Below are 19,811 nucleotides of genomic sequence, written 5' to 3' on the forward strand. Positions count from 1 at the left end.
AAGTTCTCACATCTTGCTTCTACAGTCAAGAATTTAGAGAATCAGTTTGCTTCCATGAACACTCACCAGACTCGCCAGCAAGGATCTCTACCTGGAAAATCTGACCAAAACCCCAAGGAGGCCAAAGCTATCACCCTTAGGAGTGGTAAGCAGTTACCTCCTACAACCCTCACCAGGGATGCTGAGAAACTAGGTGAAGAGGTGGCCATCAACTTAGATGATGAAGTGGTGATTGTTGATGAGAAAATCAATGATGAAATCTTGGAGAAGATTGTGGAAGCCAAGGGTAAAGGAAAGGTTGGGGAAGCGAAGAAAACAGTGAAAGATGGTGAAGTTCTTGCTCCAGCAAGTGAGAATTCTTTTGTTCCTCCTCCCTATGAACCCAAACTACCATTCCCTGGTAGATTCAAGAGGCAGCTGCTAGAGAAGTACAAGGCTTTGTTTGACAAGCAAATGAGTGAAGCTCAGGTTGCAATGCCCATCATCGATGCTTTCATGTTGATTCCTCAATACAACAAGTTCCTGAAAGATGTTGTAGCTGCAAAGAAGAAGGAAATGGAAAGCATGATGATTCTTACCCATGAGTGCAGTGCCATCATCCAAAGGCTTGATGTTCCAGAGAAGTTAGAGGATCCAGGATGCTTCACACTACCTTGTGCTCTTGGACCTATGGTATTTGAGAAATGTCTCTGCGATTTGGGAGCTAGTGTCAGCGTGATGCCTTTGTCTGTTGCAAAGAAGCTTGGATTCACTCAGTACAAGAAGTGTAAACTCTCTCTGGTGTTAGCTGATCGTTCAGTGAAGTACCCTGTGGGCATCTTAGAGGACCTACCTGTGAAGATTGGAAATATGAGATACCTACAGATTTTGTGGTGCTTGAGATGGGTGAGGAGGCTCAAGACCCATTGATTCTTGGAAGGCCATTCTTAGCTACAGCAGGAGCAATTGTTAAGGTGAAAGAGGGCACGATTGATCTCCATTTGGGTAAAGGGCATGTTCTCCACTTTGACATCAAGGAGAAAATGAAGAAACCAACTGTGTTCGGGCAAGCCTTCTACATTGAAGAGATGGGCACTCTTGCTGATGAGCACCTTGAAGAGTTACCACCTGAGGACGACGAGGAGGGAGCATCTCCCTCTACTCATTCTCCATAGAAGGTAACCCACTACTTTCCCTTGTATATACCATTTCGTTTTTGCATATTAGTTTTCTCTTTTTGGGTATCTCTCTCTCCTTGACAACACAGAGACTGTGTCATTTAAGTTTGGGGGAGGTACCAAGTATTTGATCACGTTTGCTTTGATGATTTTGAGTCTCATGCATTGCATTATACATATATATTTGCATAAAAAAAAAAAATTCATTTAGTTTGCATCATTGGCATTTCTAGGAGAGTCTAGAGCATATAGGTTGCATTTACTTGCATTGGGAGCAATGATTTGAAATGCCTTGTAAAGAACATTACTTTGCACCTGAATAGCTTATGCACCTCTCAAAAACACTTGTATGCTTCGAGCCTTGAAGACTCTTCCTGAAACTTGTTGATTGCTGAAACTCAGTCTTTGAAGCCAACTACAACCTTATTTGAACTGAACGAACTTAATGCTTCTTGCTCATGGTCCCTTGTGTACTGAGTCATGGCTATACACACTTGAGTTGTCACATCCTTTATGCCAATCTTATTTTGACAAACTCTAGTGGTAGACCACTCCCAAAACCTTTCCCTTCTTTTAAGCTTTCATTGTTTGATGAGTGAGGCCTTCTTCGGAAAGTCTTACATGTGCATAATGTTGAGAGTATCGGGAACGACAATGCTTGATCTTCATTCTTGCTAGATTGGGCACTCTATTGTCTAGCTATAGGTGGGGGGTGAGAGTTGTGATTATGATTTGGGAGCAATGAAAAAGGAAAAGAAATGACTCTTTGTGTTTAAGTGAATTGTCTTACTGGGATAAGTAGAAAAACCTCTAGCTCAAGTTATGAAAAGTCTTGGCCCCCATTTAAAAAAAAAAAAAAAAAAAAAAAAAAAATAAAATAAAAAAAAAGAAAAAGAAAGAAAAAGGGGGCTAGCAAAGTTGTTAGGAGCTAAGTAATGTTTTGAGGTTGTGAAAAATCCCTTGTAGATTTCAAAGAGAAGGAGTTAATGTTCTTAGGATCTTTTGGTGAGAGATGTGAGTTGGGTTTGACATTTGAGAATGATTGTGTAATTGTATGTTTGGGAAAAGGGTAGAACAATGGAGATTGAGCATTGTATGCATGAGTTGATCCCTTTCTTAGATATATTATGTGCAATGTCAAGGCTACTTGTTTCGAGAGTAAACCACCTTAAAGATTTTATGTTTCGAACCTCTTGAATCACTTGAATAAAAGCCTTCCCTTACCCAACCAAATGACTTGGACCAACTGACCATTTGCAAGAATTCACTTGATGCTATGCTTAATGAACTTGAGAGTTGGCTGATTTGCATGTGTGAATGCATGATGATGAGTGTAGGGATGAAAAGAGTTGAATAGGCCTAGAGAAGCTAGAGTATAATAAGAGAGGATGTACTAATGCTGAATTTAGATGTTGATTTGAGTGCTTTATGTGTTTCTTTTGGCTATGAGCTCTCACCTTCAAACCTCTCTCCCTATGAGTTCTAGAAAGTTCACTTGTGGACAAGTAAAAGAACAAGTTTGGGGGAGTTGATATCTTGCATATTTGCATTGTTTTATCTATTCATCCATGTGCATTTTCATCATAGAGATTAGGATTTAGACATGTTTAGGTTGCATTTTGCATACATGAGTCTCTATTAGGTACTGGAGTGCCACATGGAGTTCTTAGGGACATTTGGATGCATTTGGAGCTCGAAGGAGGTGAAATAGGTGATCATTAAACGAGCAGAGCATGGGAGCGACCTCCCGGAGCGACATCACGAAGTCGCTGTGTCCCACCTCTCAGAGCGACCTTCCTAAAGCGACGCCATGAAGTCGCTCGCGTTCTCGTCACTCCGAACAGTCTTAGATGACCCTGGAGCGACCTCTCAGAGCGACCTATCAAGGTCGCTCCCGATCCAGAGCGACCCGTTGGAGCGACACACCAAAGTCGCTCGGGACCTCTCGCCCGGAGACACCAAAAATCGGCCCTGGAGCGACCTTCCGGAGCGACACCTGCAAGTCGCTCCGCGTTATTTTGCTGCCGAAAATCATGACTTCTCAAGGACCTTTTTGCAATTTATTTTGGACGTTTTACATTTCTAAAACCTATGTTTTAAACATCTTTGGTAGCCACCAGAGAGATTATCTTTGGATCTATTGAGAAATACACAAAAACTCTCTTGAGAAGTTCATCTCTTGGATTTTGATTGTTATGTTCTTGTGTTCTTGTTGATTTCTTATCTATTTCTCTACATGATTAATCTGAAATCCAATATGGGTTTAAGAGGAATCATGGAGATTAGTGAGTAATCACCTTTTGAATTCATGGGTTAGGGAGATCAAGGGTGATTAGGTTAGTTCTAGGATGTTTTAGTGTAGATCATTCTTGTTCCTTGCTAGTAGAGTATTCATAATGCATCTTCTGAGTTGGCCACTCAAAAGTTGATCAATAGGCATTTCCCACCCAAAAGGTGTTTGATGAAATGCCTGAGACAACTCTCCTAGGCTTTTAGTATACTTTGCCAAAGACATTTGTTGTTAAAGATGCTAAGATAGCTAATAGACTTGTTCGTAATGATTGCTTTCATATTATTCAACCAAAGACATTTGATGTTTGAGATATGTTAGCAAATGAGTATTCATCTAGACATAGAGCTTGCTTAGAATTGTGTCTAGGCTTAAGGTTGATAGTTTGATTGATCATTTGCCATCCTTAATTCGATACTTGATCACCCAAGGTCTAATCTCTATGCCCATGAGTTCTCTTTTCCCTTAGTCAAGAAGTATCATTCTGTTATTGCTTTCTAGTTTTAGTCATAGCTTAAAACCCATCTAAATCATTGGTTGCACTTAGATTAAGTGAGTACTTGCATTCTCAGTGCTTTGATATCCCTCAGAACTGGTTCGACAATCACTATACTACAACATTTGTCTTAGGAGCCTTGAAAACTCTTAACATCAGGTCAAAAGAACTTATTAGAGACACAGAGCTGCATTAAATCTCCGCCGAACTCAAGTCATATATCTATACTGCCTAGAAGCTTCAGCAAATCTATTGTTTCAGAAGATATCAACCAAATTAAATAATAATAAAAATCAACTTGACAAACATCACGCACTATCTAATAAAAACATAAAAACACATGTTATGGTAGAAGTTAGAACCCTAGTTTTTCATCTTCCACGGCCACTTCTGCGTTTTAACAATCAAGGAAAGTGCTAGTCTTATTGATTTTAAAAAGTATGAAATGCAAAGTGTTTGTCCTAAATTTCTTACTCCATGTGTTGTTTTTGTTCAGGTTGATCCTGTCGATATGTCTTCAAAGAGGTTGAATCTTGGTTCCAAAGATTTCATCAGCAGTTTACCAGATTGTCTTATCTGCCACATCTTGTCTTTCGTTTCTACTAAAGAAGCTGCTTCCACTTCTGTTCTTGCCAAAAGGTGGAGATATCTGTTTGCTCTTACACCTAATCTTGAGTTCAATGACTCTATCTATTTGAATTCTGAAATTGCTAATCAAAGGAAGAGTACTTTCCCGTGGATAACAAGAAAAAAGAGCAAAACTCCTAGGAGTTTTGTGGATTTTGTGGATAGAGTGTTGGTTTTGCACCAGAATGTTCCTTTAAACAGATTCTCTCTCAAGTGTGAAGATGTTGTTCATCCAGCTATTATCATTAGTTGGTTACTCAAGGTGATGGACCGTGGTGTGTTAGATCTTGATCTACACATCTCGTCTGAAATGGGTTACCGGCTACCTTCAGAGATGTTTTGTAGCGAGACTTTGGTTAGGCTGAAACTAGGAATAAGAGATGTTCTCACTATTACTACGGAGAAAAGTGTTTCTCTTCCAAAGGTTAAGACGCTCTGTCTTGACTATATCATGGTAGAAAACAGTGTGTTTGCTAAGCTTCTGTCTGGATGTCATGCGCTTGAAGAGTTAGTTCTTAACAACTTGTTCGAGGTTAAGGGGTCTTGTTCTGTTTTTCATAACACCCTCAAGAGACTAGTGGTTAGCCGTTCAAGAACTTTTGACGAGAACCACGAGAGTGTGTCATTTAGCACCCCAAATCTTGTCTACCTTGAGCATTCTGATACTATTGCAAACATGTATCCAAAAGTGGAGTTTAACTCGCTGGTCGAAGCTAGTCTCAATCTTCGAATGACAAGCGATCAGATTGTCAGCGCAATCTCAATTGAGGATATTGATAGATCACCTCAAGAAGAGATGGTTGGTAATGCAACAAATTTTCTTATGGGAATATGCAATGTTAAGATCCTTCACTTGTCATATAACACTCTTCAGGTTGGTCTCATACTCTCTCTTTTGTATCTTAAATGGTTTAGCTGTTGTTTTTTTTTGTAGTACATGATTTGTTTTTTTGTTTTTGTTTCAGGTACTTACTTACTGCTGCAAACCAATACCACAATTCAACAACCTGATTCACTTAACCATTCAGAGTGACCCAGAAGTAGCTTGGGAGTCACTACCAGCTCTACTTAAAAATTGTCCAAAGCTTGAAACCCTAGTCTTTGAGGTACCAAGTACCAACACATACTATTTATACATATGCTCACATTTTTGTCAAACCACTTTAGAAATTGAAGTTATGTTATTTATTCTGGCAGGGACTCCATCACAAATTTAAAAACTGTGGGGAAGAGGACAAGTGTTTGTGCAAACCTTGGGAGGGGGAGGACATTCCTACTTGCCTATCATCAAGTCCAGTCAAGGTTCTAAAGATATTAAAATTTGGAGAAATCTTTGGTGATGAGGACATAGAGGAGCAGATAAAGCAGGTGCAACACTTCTTAGAGACGATGCCGAATCTTGAACAGCTTAGATTGTATTATGATACATCTTTTGACGAAGATGTGTATGAAGTGTCAGCACAACTTCAGTGGCATCCAAGAGTGGCTTCATCCAAGTGCAAGATTTCAGTGATCTCTGATAGCCTTTGCTTGTCATCTACTGTGCCATGTTCGGTAGTGAGTAAATGGGGTCGTCTTCTTTAGAAGAACCTTTCTGGATTTGGCGCTTTATTCTGGACCAATCATGACCTTTTTCTTTTGTTATCTTCGGAGCCAAATATGAATGAATTTTTATAAGGCTGCTTGCTAAGGGATGTAAACTCTAATCAGGAATCTTGGTTATTCCTTCTCTTGGTTAGGAAAGACTTGTGTTGTTATGTTTTGTCTTTTCGCGCAGCAATGGTAAGTGGTAACTTCACGCATTGTTTGCTTATTCTATTTTGTGTCTGGTTTGAAAAGAATTGTTAAGACCCAAAACTTCCTACAGAAGTACTTGAACTAAAAACACCACCAGATGTTTTCTTCTACAAGAACTTTGATTAAATCACGATTCGTGGAAGATAATGTGTGTCCGTAGTTTTATTTTTGTGTTTTCATAGCTGATCCAGGTCCGTAATTGAGCTGTAAATTCTGTTAACCGTATATAATCTGATTCGAATTTAATGAAAGCTGTAAAAAAACCGAATTGATAAATCTGAACTAATGAAATAAATATAAATAATCTTCAATTTTAAAATTTGTATATGTTATATCTAATCGATTTTGTTGTTTTTACAGTCGATTTAGTTATCATTTGGTAAATTAGATTGCATCTCTAAATTCAACTGTAATATTTTTTGTTCTAAATATATTAAATTTTGATTAGTTTCTTATTTTCATTTAGGTGGTTGTTGTCTTAGATATGTAAATATATTTTATGAAGATTATGTTTAACTTAAGATATATTTTGCTTAGAATGAAAAAAAAAAAATTAAAGTGTCTGATTTCAAATTATGTAAATTAATATAACGATAATATTCTGAAGTCTCATGCATATATATAAATTTTACAAAAGAACTAAATTGTAACAGTTGGTTAATATTTTATTTTCATTTTTGAGTTGTCGTATGATTTATATGTATAAAATAAATGACTTCGTAGTTAAATATATGATTTTAGATATAAGTTGGATTACTCGAGTCACTCATGTGTGAGTATATTGAGTTACATATATTCTTTCAAATTCAAAATGAAGTATAATTATTTTTTTATTATAATTAAGCCAAATCAAATTTTTTATTGTTTAAATGTGCATGTATTTTCATAATATTTATCAAATTATATGATGATGTTTTTTTTAAAAAATATTAAAAAATAAAGCGATGATCAATAGAAAACTACATGCATAAGTAACTGATACATTTTTGGAAGCTCATGAACGCATAACATTAAAATATACAATAAATTTATATATTTGAAACCCACTATCAGTTGCTTATTTACATAATTATTAATGTACTTTGATAAAGCATGTGCTTACTTTTTTAATTTACATACTAGATTTTGACCCGCGCTTAGCAAGCGCGGGTTTTTTTCGGCTAAAACCAAAGTTTACGTAGATTATTATTGTGTTTATATAGATTTTTTTAAGTTTAAAGTCATCATGATTTATATGGATGTGATCAAGCGTTTGCGTTTTTGAAATTTGGTTGAAATGTTTTTTAAAATGATGTTTGTTTGTTTAATAGTATAGAAATTATGAAATGTAATTATATCTGTCGGTATTGAAAAGATTGTTGCACACATATATATATATATATATCATATCATATTCAAAATAGAAAACCAAATATATAAAAGGGATTTAATATGTAGTTATTATAAACCTTTTTTTTTCTAAACATAGTCAATATTTAAGTTATACTTGAAAATTAAAATCTAACTTTTTAATTTATGATTTATTAAAATGGGTTTTGAAAGAATGGGTTTTTGATGACTTTTTTTTAAAAATATTGGGTTTTAGCAAAAGGAGTTTAAATGTTAACAAATTCAATTCTTATATCGAGGCCCAAGCTCATGCGTGATCTTCTATGTTACGACAACATCTGGACATATCGAACAAAGCAAAAATAAAAACGAAAGTCTTCTCCGATCGATGGCGATTCAGCGACCGCAGGAGGACACCACAGACTCGTTCCTCTCCGATATGAACCGGTAACCTTTGCAAAAAAAAATACAGGAACAGTTTGATTGTTGTTTCCGACACATACTAAGAACATATCTGGACATATATAAGCTGAGGATATTGATGTGTTTGAAGAATATCTGAAGCACTCTCCGACAAAACATGCAACCGGATTGGTATTAGAGATATTAGTTTTTTTTAATATGTTAGTAGATTTCTATATATTTGTTATTATAAGATTGTTAAAGACCTTTGTTTAAACTCACCTGCTTCTGGTATTTCAGGATTGACAAACATCTGACTTGCATTATAAGCATTTGAGATTTGAACTTCACCTAATAAATAAAATATGAAGAACCTTTTGAGTTGAACAAAATGCCGTGTTCTAGGTTAATATCTATTATTGCAATATATAAATTATGTGTAGATCAAAACATAAGTTGAATATTAGATACCTCTGTATTGCCCAATCTTAGCAAATCGTAGAAGACATATTACCATGCCTTCTGTTTACTGGCTAGCTGTGTGAAGATTCTCTGCAAAATTTCTCCACAGGCAGCACCCTAATCTTTGCCCACTAAAAAGATTAAATATATACTTAGACATCTATACTCCAAGACAGACATGTGTGGCAAATTCAGCAATGTATGTCTTATTACACGAGGCATGGATTTTTGTTCCCTTTAAAAAGATAAAAAGAATTATATCCGTTAGCTTGTATCTTAACAAAATCAATATATAGAAATCACAAATCGATATAGAACGTTAAATTTACATTTGCATCACATAGGATTAGTTCCATAGATTCTCCAACGTCTTTCATGAAATGTCTCCAAGTATGAATGATCTTCACTTGGATGCAACATGCAGTCTTGCGTGGTTTGATATCGTTTAAGAAAGTTAGCTGCATATTGTTCGCCATTTTTTTTTCTGTATCCCTAGGTTTGATGAATATCGTGGTATTCTGATGCTACATTTATAATTGGTAGGTGGTACAGCGGATTTAGGTTACGCAAATGTAGGTCACAATATTTTAAAGATTTGATAAATATGTTACTTTGTGGAATAAGGAATATTATGCGAGTATATTGTAATTAGAATTTTTTTTTTTTAATTTGTAAGAGTTAATGCTAATCCAATTAAAGTAGGTTAGCGAAAATTTTGTAAGTATAAGGAAAATATAACTAATTGTGATATTAAATAAAACTTGTAGACGAAGCAATATAAATATTTCCGGATTTTGTTTTTAAATATTGTATCTACAATATATTGTTAACAAAAAGATTTGCACAATACATTTAAATTGATTTTTTTTAGATAGTTGGTAACAATTAAGGCAATAACATCGCAGAGTTTAAAATTTGAATTTTTGTCAAATTTTTCGCTATACCAACGTTATAAGACTGTTTGAATCATACCAAGTATGCGCTAAAATGGTTTGGTTTGGTATAGATAGCTTGTATATTAGATTTGATGAATAAGGTGGCATAAATAAGGTGGTATAGATAGCTTGTATATTAGATTTTGAGATGAATAAGGTGGTTAGTGTTCTAACTCAATAATACTGTCATGGTTGTAATATGAATGAGATCGATATATTGAAGAAGCATTTTTATTTTTCGTGTACTATAAGTTATACCAACTACAGCATTTTCATATATACATATTCTCTTTTTTTATTTCACATGGCAGCATTCTGCATTATGAAACATTAATATATAAGAAAGTGTTTATATATAAAACACGTATAAGGTCCGTTTGTTATATAGGTCCGTTTGAAACATTAATAATATAGGTCCAATTTGAAATTGAAAACTATAAGCCAATTTGAAACATTAATATATAGGTTTGTTTATAAAACACGTATGCGACCTTATATGGACTAAAAGAGAATAAATTATGGTTAGAGTAATATATGGTAACAGCGAAATAATAGGTAGACCAATATGCTATTAGTTAAATGAAAGGGTACAGTAAATTTGTATAAGTAGATTTTTCAAGACTAGTTCTCTTTTAATAGAATAGACTAGGATGAGACCCGCGCCCTGCGCGGGATGAGTTTTAATTTTTAAATTTTATAATATTACATATATATTGGATAATATTGCTATTTTCCATAGGTTTTTTAAATATTTTAAGAATTTTGCTTAGAATGCATAAGATATACGACAAAACCAAAATATAGTAAAAAAATAATAAGTGTATTGTATTTATATAAATGATGTGGACCTTACAGCGCAGAGAGAGAGTGCCCGATCGGATCATAAATATTTGGTAGAATAGTATTACTCCATTGTCGATGGGCTTCTTTTGGATTTTGTTGAGACATTTTAATTCTTATATTGATGGGCTTATCTAAATCATATATGCTAATGGACCATTATTAATTATCAATTTTAATCTAATTACTTTTTTTTTTGAAACACAACCTAACAAACCGATAATAAAAATCATAACATTAGAACTCTTTTCTCTTGCCATCGAGATTTCGAAAAGGGGGTTAGGGTTCACCATGTTTGATTTCTAATCGACGATCAAAGAATTCCAGTAGCAAAACTTACACAAACGGTTCATGTATATGAAATTGTTATCTTCGAAGTCTGCTCCGATCTCCTTGATGTTAATCATTCTGCGCCGGTAACCGTCTTCGACATCCCCGAGACGATGAATAGCTAATTAGCTTCTCCGACAGATACTGAGTCACAGATCGGTGTTATAATATTTGACCTCGATAATCTCTCTATCTCCGACTAAACTCAAATGTTCAGGTTAGTTCCAAAATTCGTACTTTGTAATTTATTGTGTTGGACACGGGATTTTTTCAAAATGTATTTAGGTCCGTCTTCCCAGTAACTCATAATATAAAAGCCAAACGAAGTATATTAAATAATATGGAATGAAAACATTGCAAAAAGCATCATAAACAAAACTGAAACAAATTATTGCCAAAAAAAAACTTCAAGGTGCCTCGTTTCACTGAAGCTGAAATCTTTCTTCAAATCACCTGCTATGACTTCAATATGGGGTCGGTGGAATCCTGAATGTAACATATAAAACGTCCGGTTTGCATAATAAGTCTATACATTATATACACGATCACATTTTCCATTGTGTAAAAGAATGGTGGATGTTAGTACCTCATTCGGAATGCTTGAATCTCTGTAATTTCAGGTTCAATCAAAATTTTTGAGAACCCCTCAATGTTTCTCATATGCTTGAACCTACCTATATATAAAATCCCTTTATTAGCCACTCTAACAGTAATTGTTTTGGAACAAACTTAATCCTTGAAAATCTATTTTATTATTTACCTTCAGCCCGTTCAATCTGCCAGAAGTTCAAGACACATAGAACTACAGACGAAACAGTGGACTTCCATAAATGATAAAACTCGATAGCCATATCTCCATATGCAACACACTTTATTTCATCAAACCTGTATGTCGACAAAAATATATAGTCTAAACACAAAGCAATATATTGCTCTAGTTGCTTTAATAAATGAAATATTTACACAAATATAGGGGAAAGTACTCACCCGATATTGATCAAAGAGAAATTAATTTTATGGCTTATTCCACCATAAATGTCATCTTCATATGCCTGGAGTTCCCCTACCCCGACCAAAGCTCCATAAAGATCTAAAACATTAACACGGTAACATTGGTTTTATAACCATAGTAAGTATCAAAACCTTATATGTTAAAAATAACTATCTTAAATTATATAAAATAACACATGTATACCTATAGAGTACATTGGGTGGGAAAGACCACGTAAGACGTTGAGAAAGTGGGTAAAACGATAGTAGTTCCCAAATATCTTTGGTTGAATTTTTGAAATAACCGACGAATTTGTCATTTCAATATGATATCGGTTCGTGCTCAACCGTATCAAACCGGAAGCATGGATCAATTTGAAATTTCGAATTTCAAACCAATCACCTTCATCCATGGTGATTTGATTTGAAGCTTCCAAATCTTCATATAGGGTTCCTTCTATTGTAGTTCCCTGTAAAAAGATAATAGAAAATAGTAAATCAAACAAAGAATCTTTTTAATAAAAATATATTCAGCTAAATATTATAGTTATTGTGAGAGAAAAATCAGTACAACGTCCCTTACTTTCTGATCAACCAAAACCATGGCTGATTTCTTTAACATTGTACCAGTAATTGTGACCCATTTGCTTATGAGGGTTACACAAACTGCAGGCTCACGGATGTCAAGATTCAAGTCACCCAGCAAAGTTTGAACAGACATCATCTCCGCTAGATACAAAATCTATTAAATACCAACTTATCTATGCATTATATTTTCTTATACAGGAACTAATTAAAAAGAAGAACCATGAAACGTCTACAATTCCAAGGGTGTCAAATAAGCCAAACATGTAAGTTTTCCAAATTTTAAATTGTAGATGCAGCATGAAAATATGATAAAACTACTATAGTACGACTGGTGAGTTGAATATATGAATATGGAACCACGTTGATAGTGAAACAATATTGTCTTGATTAGGTTTACTGGTAGGCTATGTGAAACAATAAAACTTCTTTTGTCTTCTCTGAAAAGTATTGCTGCATGCTCGTTCTCGCCATTTCCTTCCAGAAAATAGAAATCAAGCAAACTAAGGGCAATTAATATACATATATACATAGCGAATTAAGGTTCATCTGTACTGTTTCGAGGGAAGGCTTACATTCTAGTACGGATTGATTTCATGACTCTCTGCTTCAAAACCTGTGTCAAGTTTTTAGAGAAAGTGATATTAAAAAAACATTAAGAATATAGCAAATAAAAAAGATGAAACAACAGACCTGGAAGCATTAGCTTAGTCCCACGAAAACTATTCTGCATTGCAGTTTTCAAACAGATTCTGGAAAACTTCCTTGAATACAACATTGAGGGTTGATTCTTGAGGTTTTTGGTCTTTATCAGTAATTAGAATTTTCAATCCCTTCCTTGACTTTACCCTAGACACAGCCACGTACAATTGACCATGTGAAAAAACAGGTCTTGGTAGAAACAGACCCACATTAGATAGTGTTTGACCCTGGCTCTTGTTGATGGTCATAGCAAAGGCCACTTTCAGGGGAAATTGCCTACGTCTCATTTTGAAAGGAAGCTTTGAATCTGAGGGCTCTATCAAGACTCGGTGTAAAAAAACTGTCTCCCCAACTCGAGTTCCAGTGATGATTTTCGCTTGAAGAATATGTTTAGCCAGCCCAGTAATCTGCAACCTTGTCCCATTACATTGTCCTTCTGTGGGATCCAAATTTCTAATCAGCATAACTGGTGTACCAATCCTAAGCCTTAGAGCATGATTAGGTAATCCTGATGTTTTGATACTATTCAAAAACTCTGGAGAGAAAACAGAGTCATCTTTGGATTTTAAATCAGCTGGATCAATACTATCTGAACTCAAATAAGTCCTCTCCTCACCTAATAGACAAAAATGTGTCGTAAGAATCCTATGATACACAGTATAAAAGAACATAGTAGCAACAAAACTCGTAACATACGTTTAATAGACTGCAGCGTCTAAAAAATTACCTGCTAGACGATCAAGCATATAGTTGTTAATAACATCAACATCTTCGTTCGTAGGACACAATATTGCTCTTTCCTGGAAAAATAATGGATCCTTAGAATCTTTGAAAGTGTTGCCATATACTTCAGAGACGATAGCTTCAATAGGATCAGTGCACTTGATAACCAGCAGATCTTTAGGAATATCAATCATAGTTTCTCCACTGTTTGGCTCGTTAATCTTTCCGTCACCTACATCCAAAATCCAGTCGGAAAATTTTTTAATCTCCTCAGCTTCTCGAGGATCTGTTTCTGAAAAGAGCCTCATATTCTTTGTCAGCTGTAACACTTTGCAATGCTTCCATAGATAAGAAGAGTTTAGCGCCGCCATGACAATATCAGCTCGGTTTCCCCTTGGAATAACTGGTAGTATTTGCCGGAAATCACCACCAAAAACAACTACTTTGCCACCAAATGGCCTTCCATCAGTAGTCTTCATAATGTCACATAAAGTACGATCCAAGGCCTCAAAGCAATGTTTGCTCATCATAGGGGCTTCGTCCCAAATAATCATTGAAGCCTTCGCAACCAATTCGGCCTGATTGCTTCCAGGTTCTATATTGCAAGTGGAGAACTCATCTGGACTTATATGAATACCAAACCTTGAATGAGCGGTCCTCCCACCTGGAAGCAATAAAGAAGCAATACCGCTAGATGCAACATTAAGAACAACATCACCCTTTGACCTTATTGCAGCTGAAAGAATATTCCATAAAAATGTTTTTCCCGTTCCTCCAAACCCATAGACAAAAAAGACTCCACCTTTACCACTCATAACCGATCCTAGAATTGCATCATAAACAGACCTTTGCTCATCAGTCAACTGTGTAATCCACTGGTCATGTTGCCCTCGCAATTCTTCTCTTGCGTAGTTTAGCTCCTCTTGTAATAGATTGTTGTCATAAACAGAATGATCAATAAAAACAGGTTTTGGCATTGTCTCCCACTTAGACAGTGAACTATTTTTTGAACGCAGTATTTTTTCAATCAATACTAACGTTTCATTCAGCACTTCTTCCTCACTCAAAATGAGTCCTGATATACCAATAACAAATAGTTTGTTAGAAGACAGAATAAATGCACAGAAATATTTAAAAGAAAATACTTCTTGAGCTCACCAGGATTTTTATGCTTCTTCCTCTCAATGTATAGGACATCTTCTGATAATATATCAGTGCATGATTCCCATACTAATTTCGGCATAGATAGAGACCCAGATAACAACATCTTTGCAAATAAGTGGCGCACGTACCCGCTGGAAGCCCAAAAACTGCATTCTTTTAATCCTTCAATATACTCTTTGTCGTCATCCAGCAAACCAAGCTCGTAACAGGCATCCTCATAAGTGGGAAGGATTATCCCTTTAACCGTCTTGATATCATTGTAGCACCTTGGACCCTTTACCTTGTTAAGAAGAACCCTCAGAAAATAACGTGGGCCAGAACCTGGAGAAACGGGTGTTAACCTTCCAATAGCAAAACCTTTCTTTCTTGGATTCCAAACCTTTTGCTTAGCATCATAGACAAATCGGGTAGGCATTTCCACATATGTAATTTCTCTAGCTTCAGGGTATAGTTCACAACAATCAAACCAAGCTAAAAACATAGTCTTTGTAAGCTGCACTCGAGCCAATACACTCTCGACAGTATCACCATGTTTGTAGACTACTGGTTGCTCTCCCTCAAGATGAAACGTAAGCTTCTCCACAGGTGTAGAACGGTACTGCGTTGGGAATGCTAGAATCCTCCATGTCGATTCGCAAGCAGATAGATATCTATTTATAAATAAACAAATGGAATTTACTTTAATTAAAGCAAATTATATATAAAACAATATAGAAGTCACATAGAACATAAACAATATATACCTTGCATCGAAATAGTTTTTAATTTCGTCAATAGTTGGTTCCCCTCCATCTGCAGCTGTCCTATCAGCTTCTGTGGCTCTGGTATCACCTACTACATCTTCCGTGTTAGTTGATGTTCCTGCCAAAGTAGCCTCGACATTACACTTCTGAGTAACCGTTCCTGTAACACGGTCTTGGCCTTTGTTAATGTACTTAAATAAGTACTTAATAGACCGCGACTGATTACACCATTCCACATTAATATGAGCATTATACGCAAGCAATAGCTCCTTGTTGTAGGGAACCACAAACCGATTATCACATGGAATTCCTTTCTTCTCAACTGAGGACCCATTTTCTCGTCTCCTATAAACAGGATACCCTTGTTCATCCACAGTTGTCTTCTCAACATGTTTTCGAGGAAAAAATTTGCTACACTTCCCATCTTGCATACATGGAGAATCTCTATTAACCTTCCCACATGGACCATGAATCATCATGTCCTTGACAATGTCATATAATCTTGGTTCCTCGGCTTTATCAGGGATTTCAGCTGCTATGATGCGATCAATATCTTCAGCATTTGGAAGTTTGTGCTTAGAGTCCATGAACAATAGAATATGAGCATGTGGGAGTCCTCTTTTCTGAAACTCTATTGTATATATAGCTGCAAGTAAATATTAATCAAGTTAGGAACAATAAAAGTACATAAATAGGACTTAACTTTAATCAGCAAGTACTTTAGAAAACTGTGTATAAATTTTCGAAATGAAAAAAATAATAAATTTAATGAATGACATACCAGAGACTGTCTTTCCAAGAAGCTGCTTTTTTGTAAGATCATCCATCATGCTGTCAAGCTTAATTTTAAAAAGTCTACAACACAAATCTGGTCGATCCTCAGACTTGAGGTTGTACTTCTTAAAATACCTTGTTAGCTCGGGCCACTTAGGGTTACATGTGAAGGTTATAAAAAGATCTGGAAATCCAAAGTATTTGCATATAGACATGGCATCCAAATACATTTGATGCATATACCTTGGACCACCTGTGAATGATGATGGAATGATGATACGGTACAACCAAATGCAACTTGTACCTAACGATAAAGATAATTTTAGAATAAGTATACGGAGCTCTCGATGGTCCCAAAGATAATAGTTATAATTGCATAAAATTTTAAAACAACAAACCTTGGCAATAGTTTGGGGCTGTTAGTCTTGCATTTGGGACAATAGTAATTGCATGCAAGAACATCATGCTCGTCTCCATCATCATAGTTGTCGTTAGGCACTGTAATTACCTTCTTGGCACAGACCTTGCAACTCAGGTAGTACCAACCCATGTCAGAGTCGATACCCGCAATTGTGGCCATTACAATACACTTCTCCACCTGAGTCACATTACACAAACGTGAGACTTTATGGAAACATAATAGACACGAAATCAAATTGTTTTAGAAATCAGCACCTGTCTCGATTCAAACACCTCAGCAATAGTCTTCCTAGGTGTGTGCACAAAAAAGTCATCCTTTTCAGACACAGCATTCGCCAACGCAAGCGGCTTAGAGTCAACAATAGACAATTTCAAATCATCTTTTGGTAGCCTGCATTTAACGAAATGGTCGCATATATAATCATTTGATGTACACAAAACCCCATCTGAGACGTCCTTTGAAATGGTTACAGATAAAAACATTTGATATATACTTACAAACGTATGAAAGCTTGGACCTCAGCCATGTTCTCTGGGTTTACTGACACATCTGAGACGTTGTATGCATTGGAGACACTACGCTCATCTGAAAAAAAGAATATTTTACTTATTAGAACGTTACAACCATACTATATAACAATGTCACATTAGTAAGCACATAGAACCTAACAAAGTTACCTTTCCAAATTTTGATTTTGCCAAACCTCAGAACACAAATAACTGTGTTCTCAGAATGCAACTGAACTGCATCACTGATATCCTCTGCAAACTTCCCCCATAACACCAGGGGAAGACGTTCATCCCTACACACAATACCAAAAATATATAAGGTATCGATATAAAGCCACAGAATAATATATAATATAAAGTTAAATTATATTTCTTCACTTACTCAGTATCACGCAGTTCCACAGAGATCTTCTGGGTGTCCTTACCATTGACAGACACAACTTCAATGTGGGACACTTCAACAACTTGGCCGACAACATCTAGAACAATTTCAGAGGAATAGAATATAGATTAGTAACTAAATAGAATTATAAAAGATTTCAAAGAATACTTTTGTTTAATATCATTATAGTACATAACATCAATTACCAACTAAGAAGTCTGGATCGAGCTTCCCATTGAGTACAGCACGGTAATTAACCGGCTCCAATCCAGTCATGTTGTAAGGCAACGCCTCACATATCCTGACACGGGTTGTAGGAAGGAAAACCACCTTGTATGGATGTTTGGTTGTCCGATAAGAACCACTTGAATGGGTAACCGTAAAATTAATTAGGAGTTTCGTTTGTCCCTGCTGCAGCACATGGGCGAACTGTCCCACTTCATCCTTCTTCACGGTCCCATGAATCTTATCACCCTAGAGTTAAAAATGAACATAAAATAGTAAGAAACCAAGATCTATACGACACTAAACATTAGTTTTTAGCAATGTAAAACCGGTATAGGGACTTACTCTAGAATCCACGAAAACCATTTCAATAGTCTCGCCCCCGGCAGCTGAATATTGCTTCCATAGCCGAATGATTTTAACCTTAACCTTCCACATTGACTTGAAAGGTTTCAACTCAGAAATGTTATTCATCGTAGACATTTTTTTGTGTTTTGCTCTTTAGAAATGTTTATCTGATTGTAGAAATGACTTACATCCTCCTTGAGTTATATAGGAGGGAATCACAGAATTAACGTGACTTGATGCGTACTCACAGGCAATAAATGCCATTCCGAAATAGATTGTCAATCATTTTGAAATCATAGCATAATATATTCCCTGTTTACCATAGAAGGTCACTGATTTGATATTCTCTATAAATGTGGTATAAACTTGCGGAATCATCATAATGGTTTACCATATCTATGGGATTTTAGGGGTTTTATTTACTTAATTTAGACAATACTATATATATATTAACCTAAAATAAAAAAGTCCACATCGTACATAATAAACGGACGTACAAAGGTAAGTTTTTAGGCTAGATACATTCAACAATAAAATTGAATAACCGGAAATAATTGAATAGTTTTTGCAATAAATAGCCATGATTTTAATTCTAACAATCTAAACCGTCTAACCTTACATCGAATTATGAAGTAATTGTGCCACCTTAGAAATCATGTCTATTTGTTTGATAGTTTAAGTTGAAAGATCGAATTTTGAAAAACAATTGTTTTGTAAATGAAAGTAGCACATATACACATGGAAGTGGTGTCATCGAAGACCCTTATGTGAGGAGAGTTTGAAATAATAATAATTCTTGGTTGGCATGAAATTCTCTGGCTACGAACATATGTATATCTTGGTTGGCATGAAATTCACGTTTTGGTAAATGAAATATAATAAACTCTCTGGCTACGAACATATGTATTAATTTCTTGGTTGGCAACCACTTCACGTTTTGAATTGAGTGAATCAAGTTAAAATAATTTTATTATAAGGTAATGTGGGAAGATAAAATATTATTAAATCTATTGTTTATGTCTTAGTGAGAAGAGAGTAACGTAAGGTTAGAAATTTTATTATAAGGTAATGTGGGAAGTTTAAGAACACGATATATTTGGATGGGAATGGCATTCTTTGTAAATACTCTAGAGAAATATGGATAGTTTAATATGTTGGCTGAGAGAGAATGTGGAACTGCAACCTAAGCATGGCATCCTTGTAAATATTTTACCTTTCCAAGGTTTATTTTTCAAAATGTTTCTTCGTTAATAAGTAAGGGATGTTTTTATGAGAAAGGATCTAAACAATTATAGGTTTACATATTTCCTCAGACCAAATAATTTTCTTATTTTAGGTATTTTCTTAATAAAAAGGAAAATACATTAAATAGAAGATTTGTTAAAATGAAAGATTTTTCTTATTTCCAATTTTTGAATGCACTTTAACAGTCTATGAGGATTTCCATTTAGGATGCCATGTATGCAATTTTTACTTCTATTGTTTTTCAATATGACAAGAGTCAAAATCAATCATTAGGTAAATATTTTGTTTCTACCAAGACATAATTTTCGCACGGATAACTATCTATAGCAATTTAC

The 19,811-nt window shown here is 35.3% G+C and overlaps 2 protein-coding genes across 2 annotated transcripts; one reads left to right on the plus strand and one right to left on the minus strand.

Moving 5' to 3' along the window:
* Window positions 1-4,139: 4,139 nt before the first annotated feature.
* Window positions 4,140-6,823, plus strand: LOC125591174 (F-box/LRR-repeat protein At3g59210-like). The gene is made up of 3 exons (XM_048764791.1): window positions 4,140-5,444; window positions 5,536-5,676; window positions 5,768-6,823. Exons 1-3 carry the CDS (start codon window positions 4,389-4,391, stop codon window positions 6,152-6,154), a joined length of 1,584 nt encoding a protein of 527 aa, XP_048620748.1. The 5' UTR covers window positions 4,140-4,388; the 3' UTR covers window positions 6,155-6,823.
* Window positions 6,824-12,962: 6,139 nt separating this feature from the next.
* LOC111215614 (ATP-dependent DNA helicase PIF1-like) lies at window positions 12,963-13,701 on the minus strand. The gene has a single exon (XM_048766991.1). It carries the CDS (start codon window positions 13,611-13,613, stop codon window positions 12,963-12,965), a length of 651 nt encoding a protein of 216 aa, XP_048622948.1. The 5' UTR covers window positions 13,614-13,701.
* Between the last annotated feature and the right edge of the window lie 6,110 nt (window positions 13,702-19,811).

This window comes from Brassica napus, chromosome C8 (genome assembly GCF_020379485.1).
Source record: "Brassica napus cultivar Da-Ae chromosome C8, Da-Ae, whole genome shotgun sequence".
Classification (NCBI taxonomy): domain Eukaryota; kingdom Viridiplantae; phylum Streptophyta; class Magnoliopsida; order Brassicales; family Brassicaceae; genus Brassica; species Brassica napus.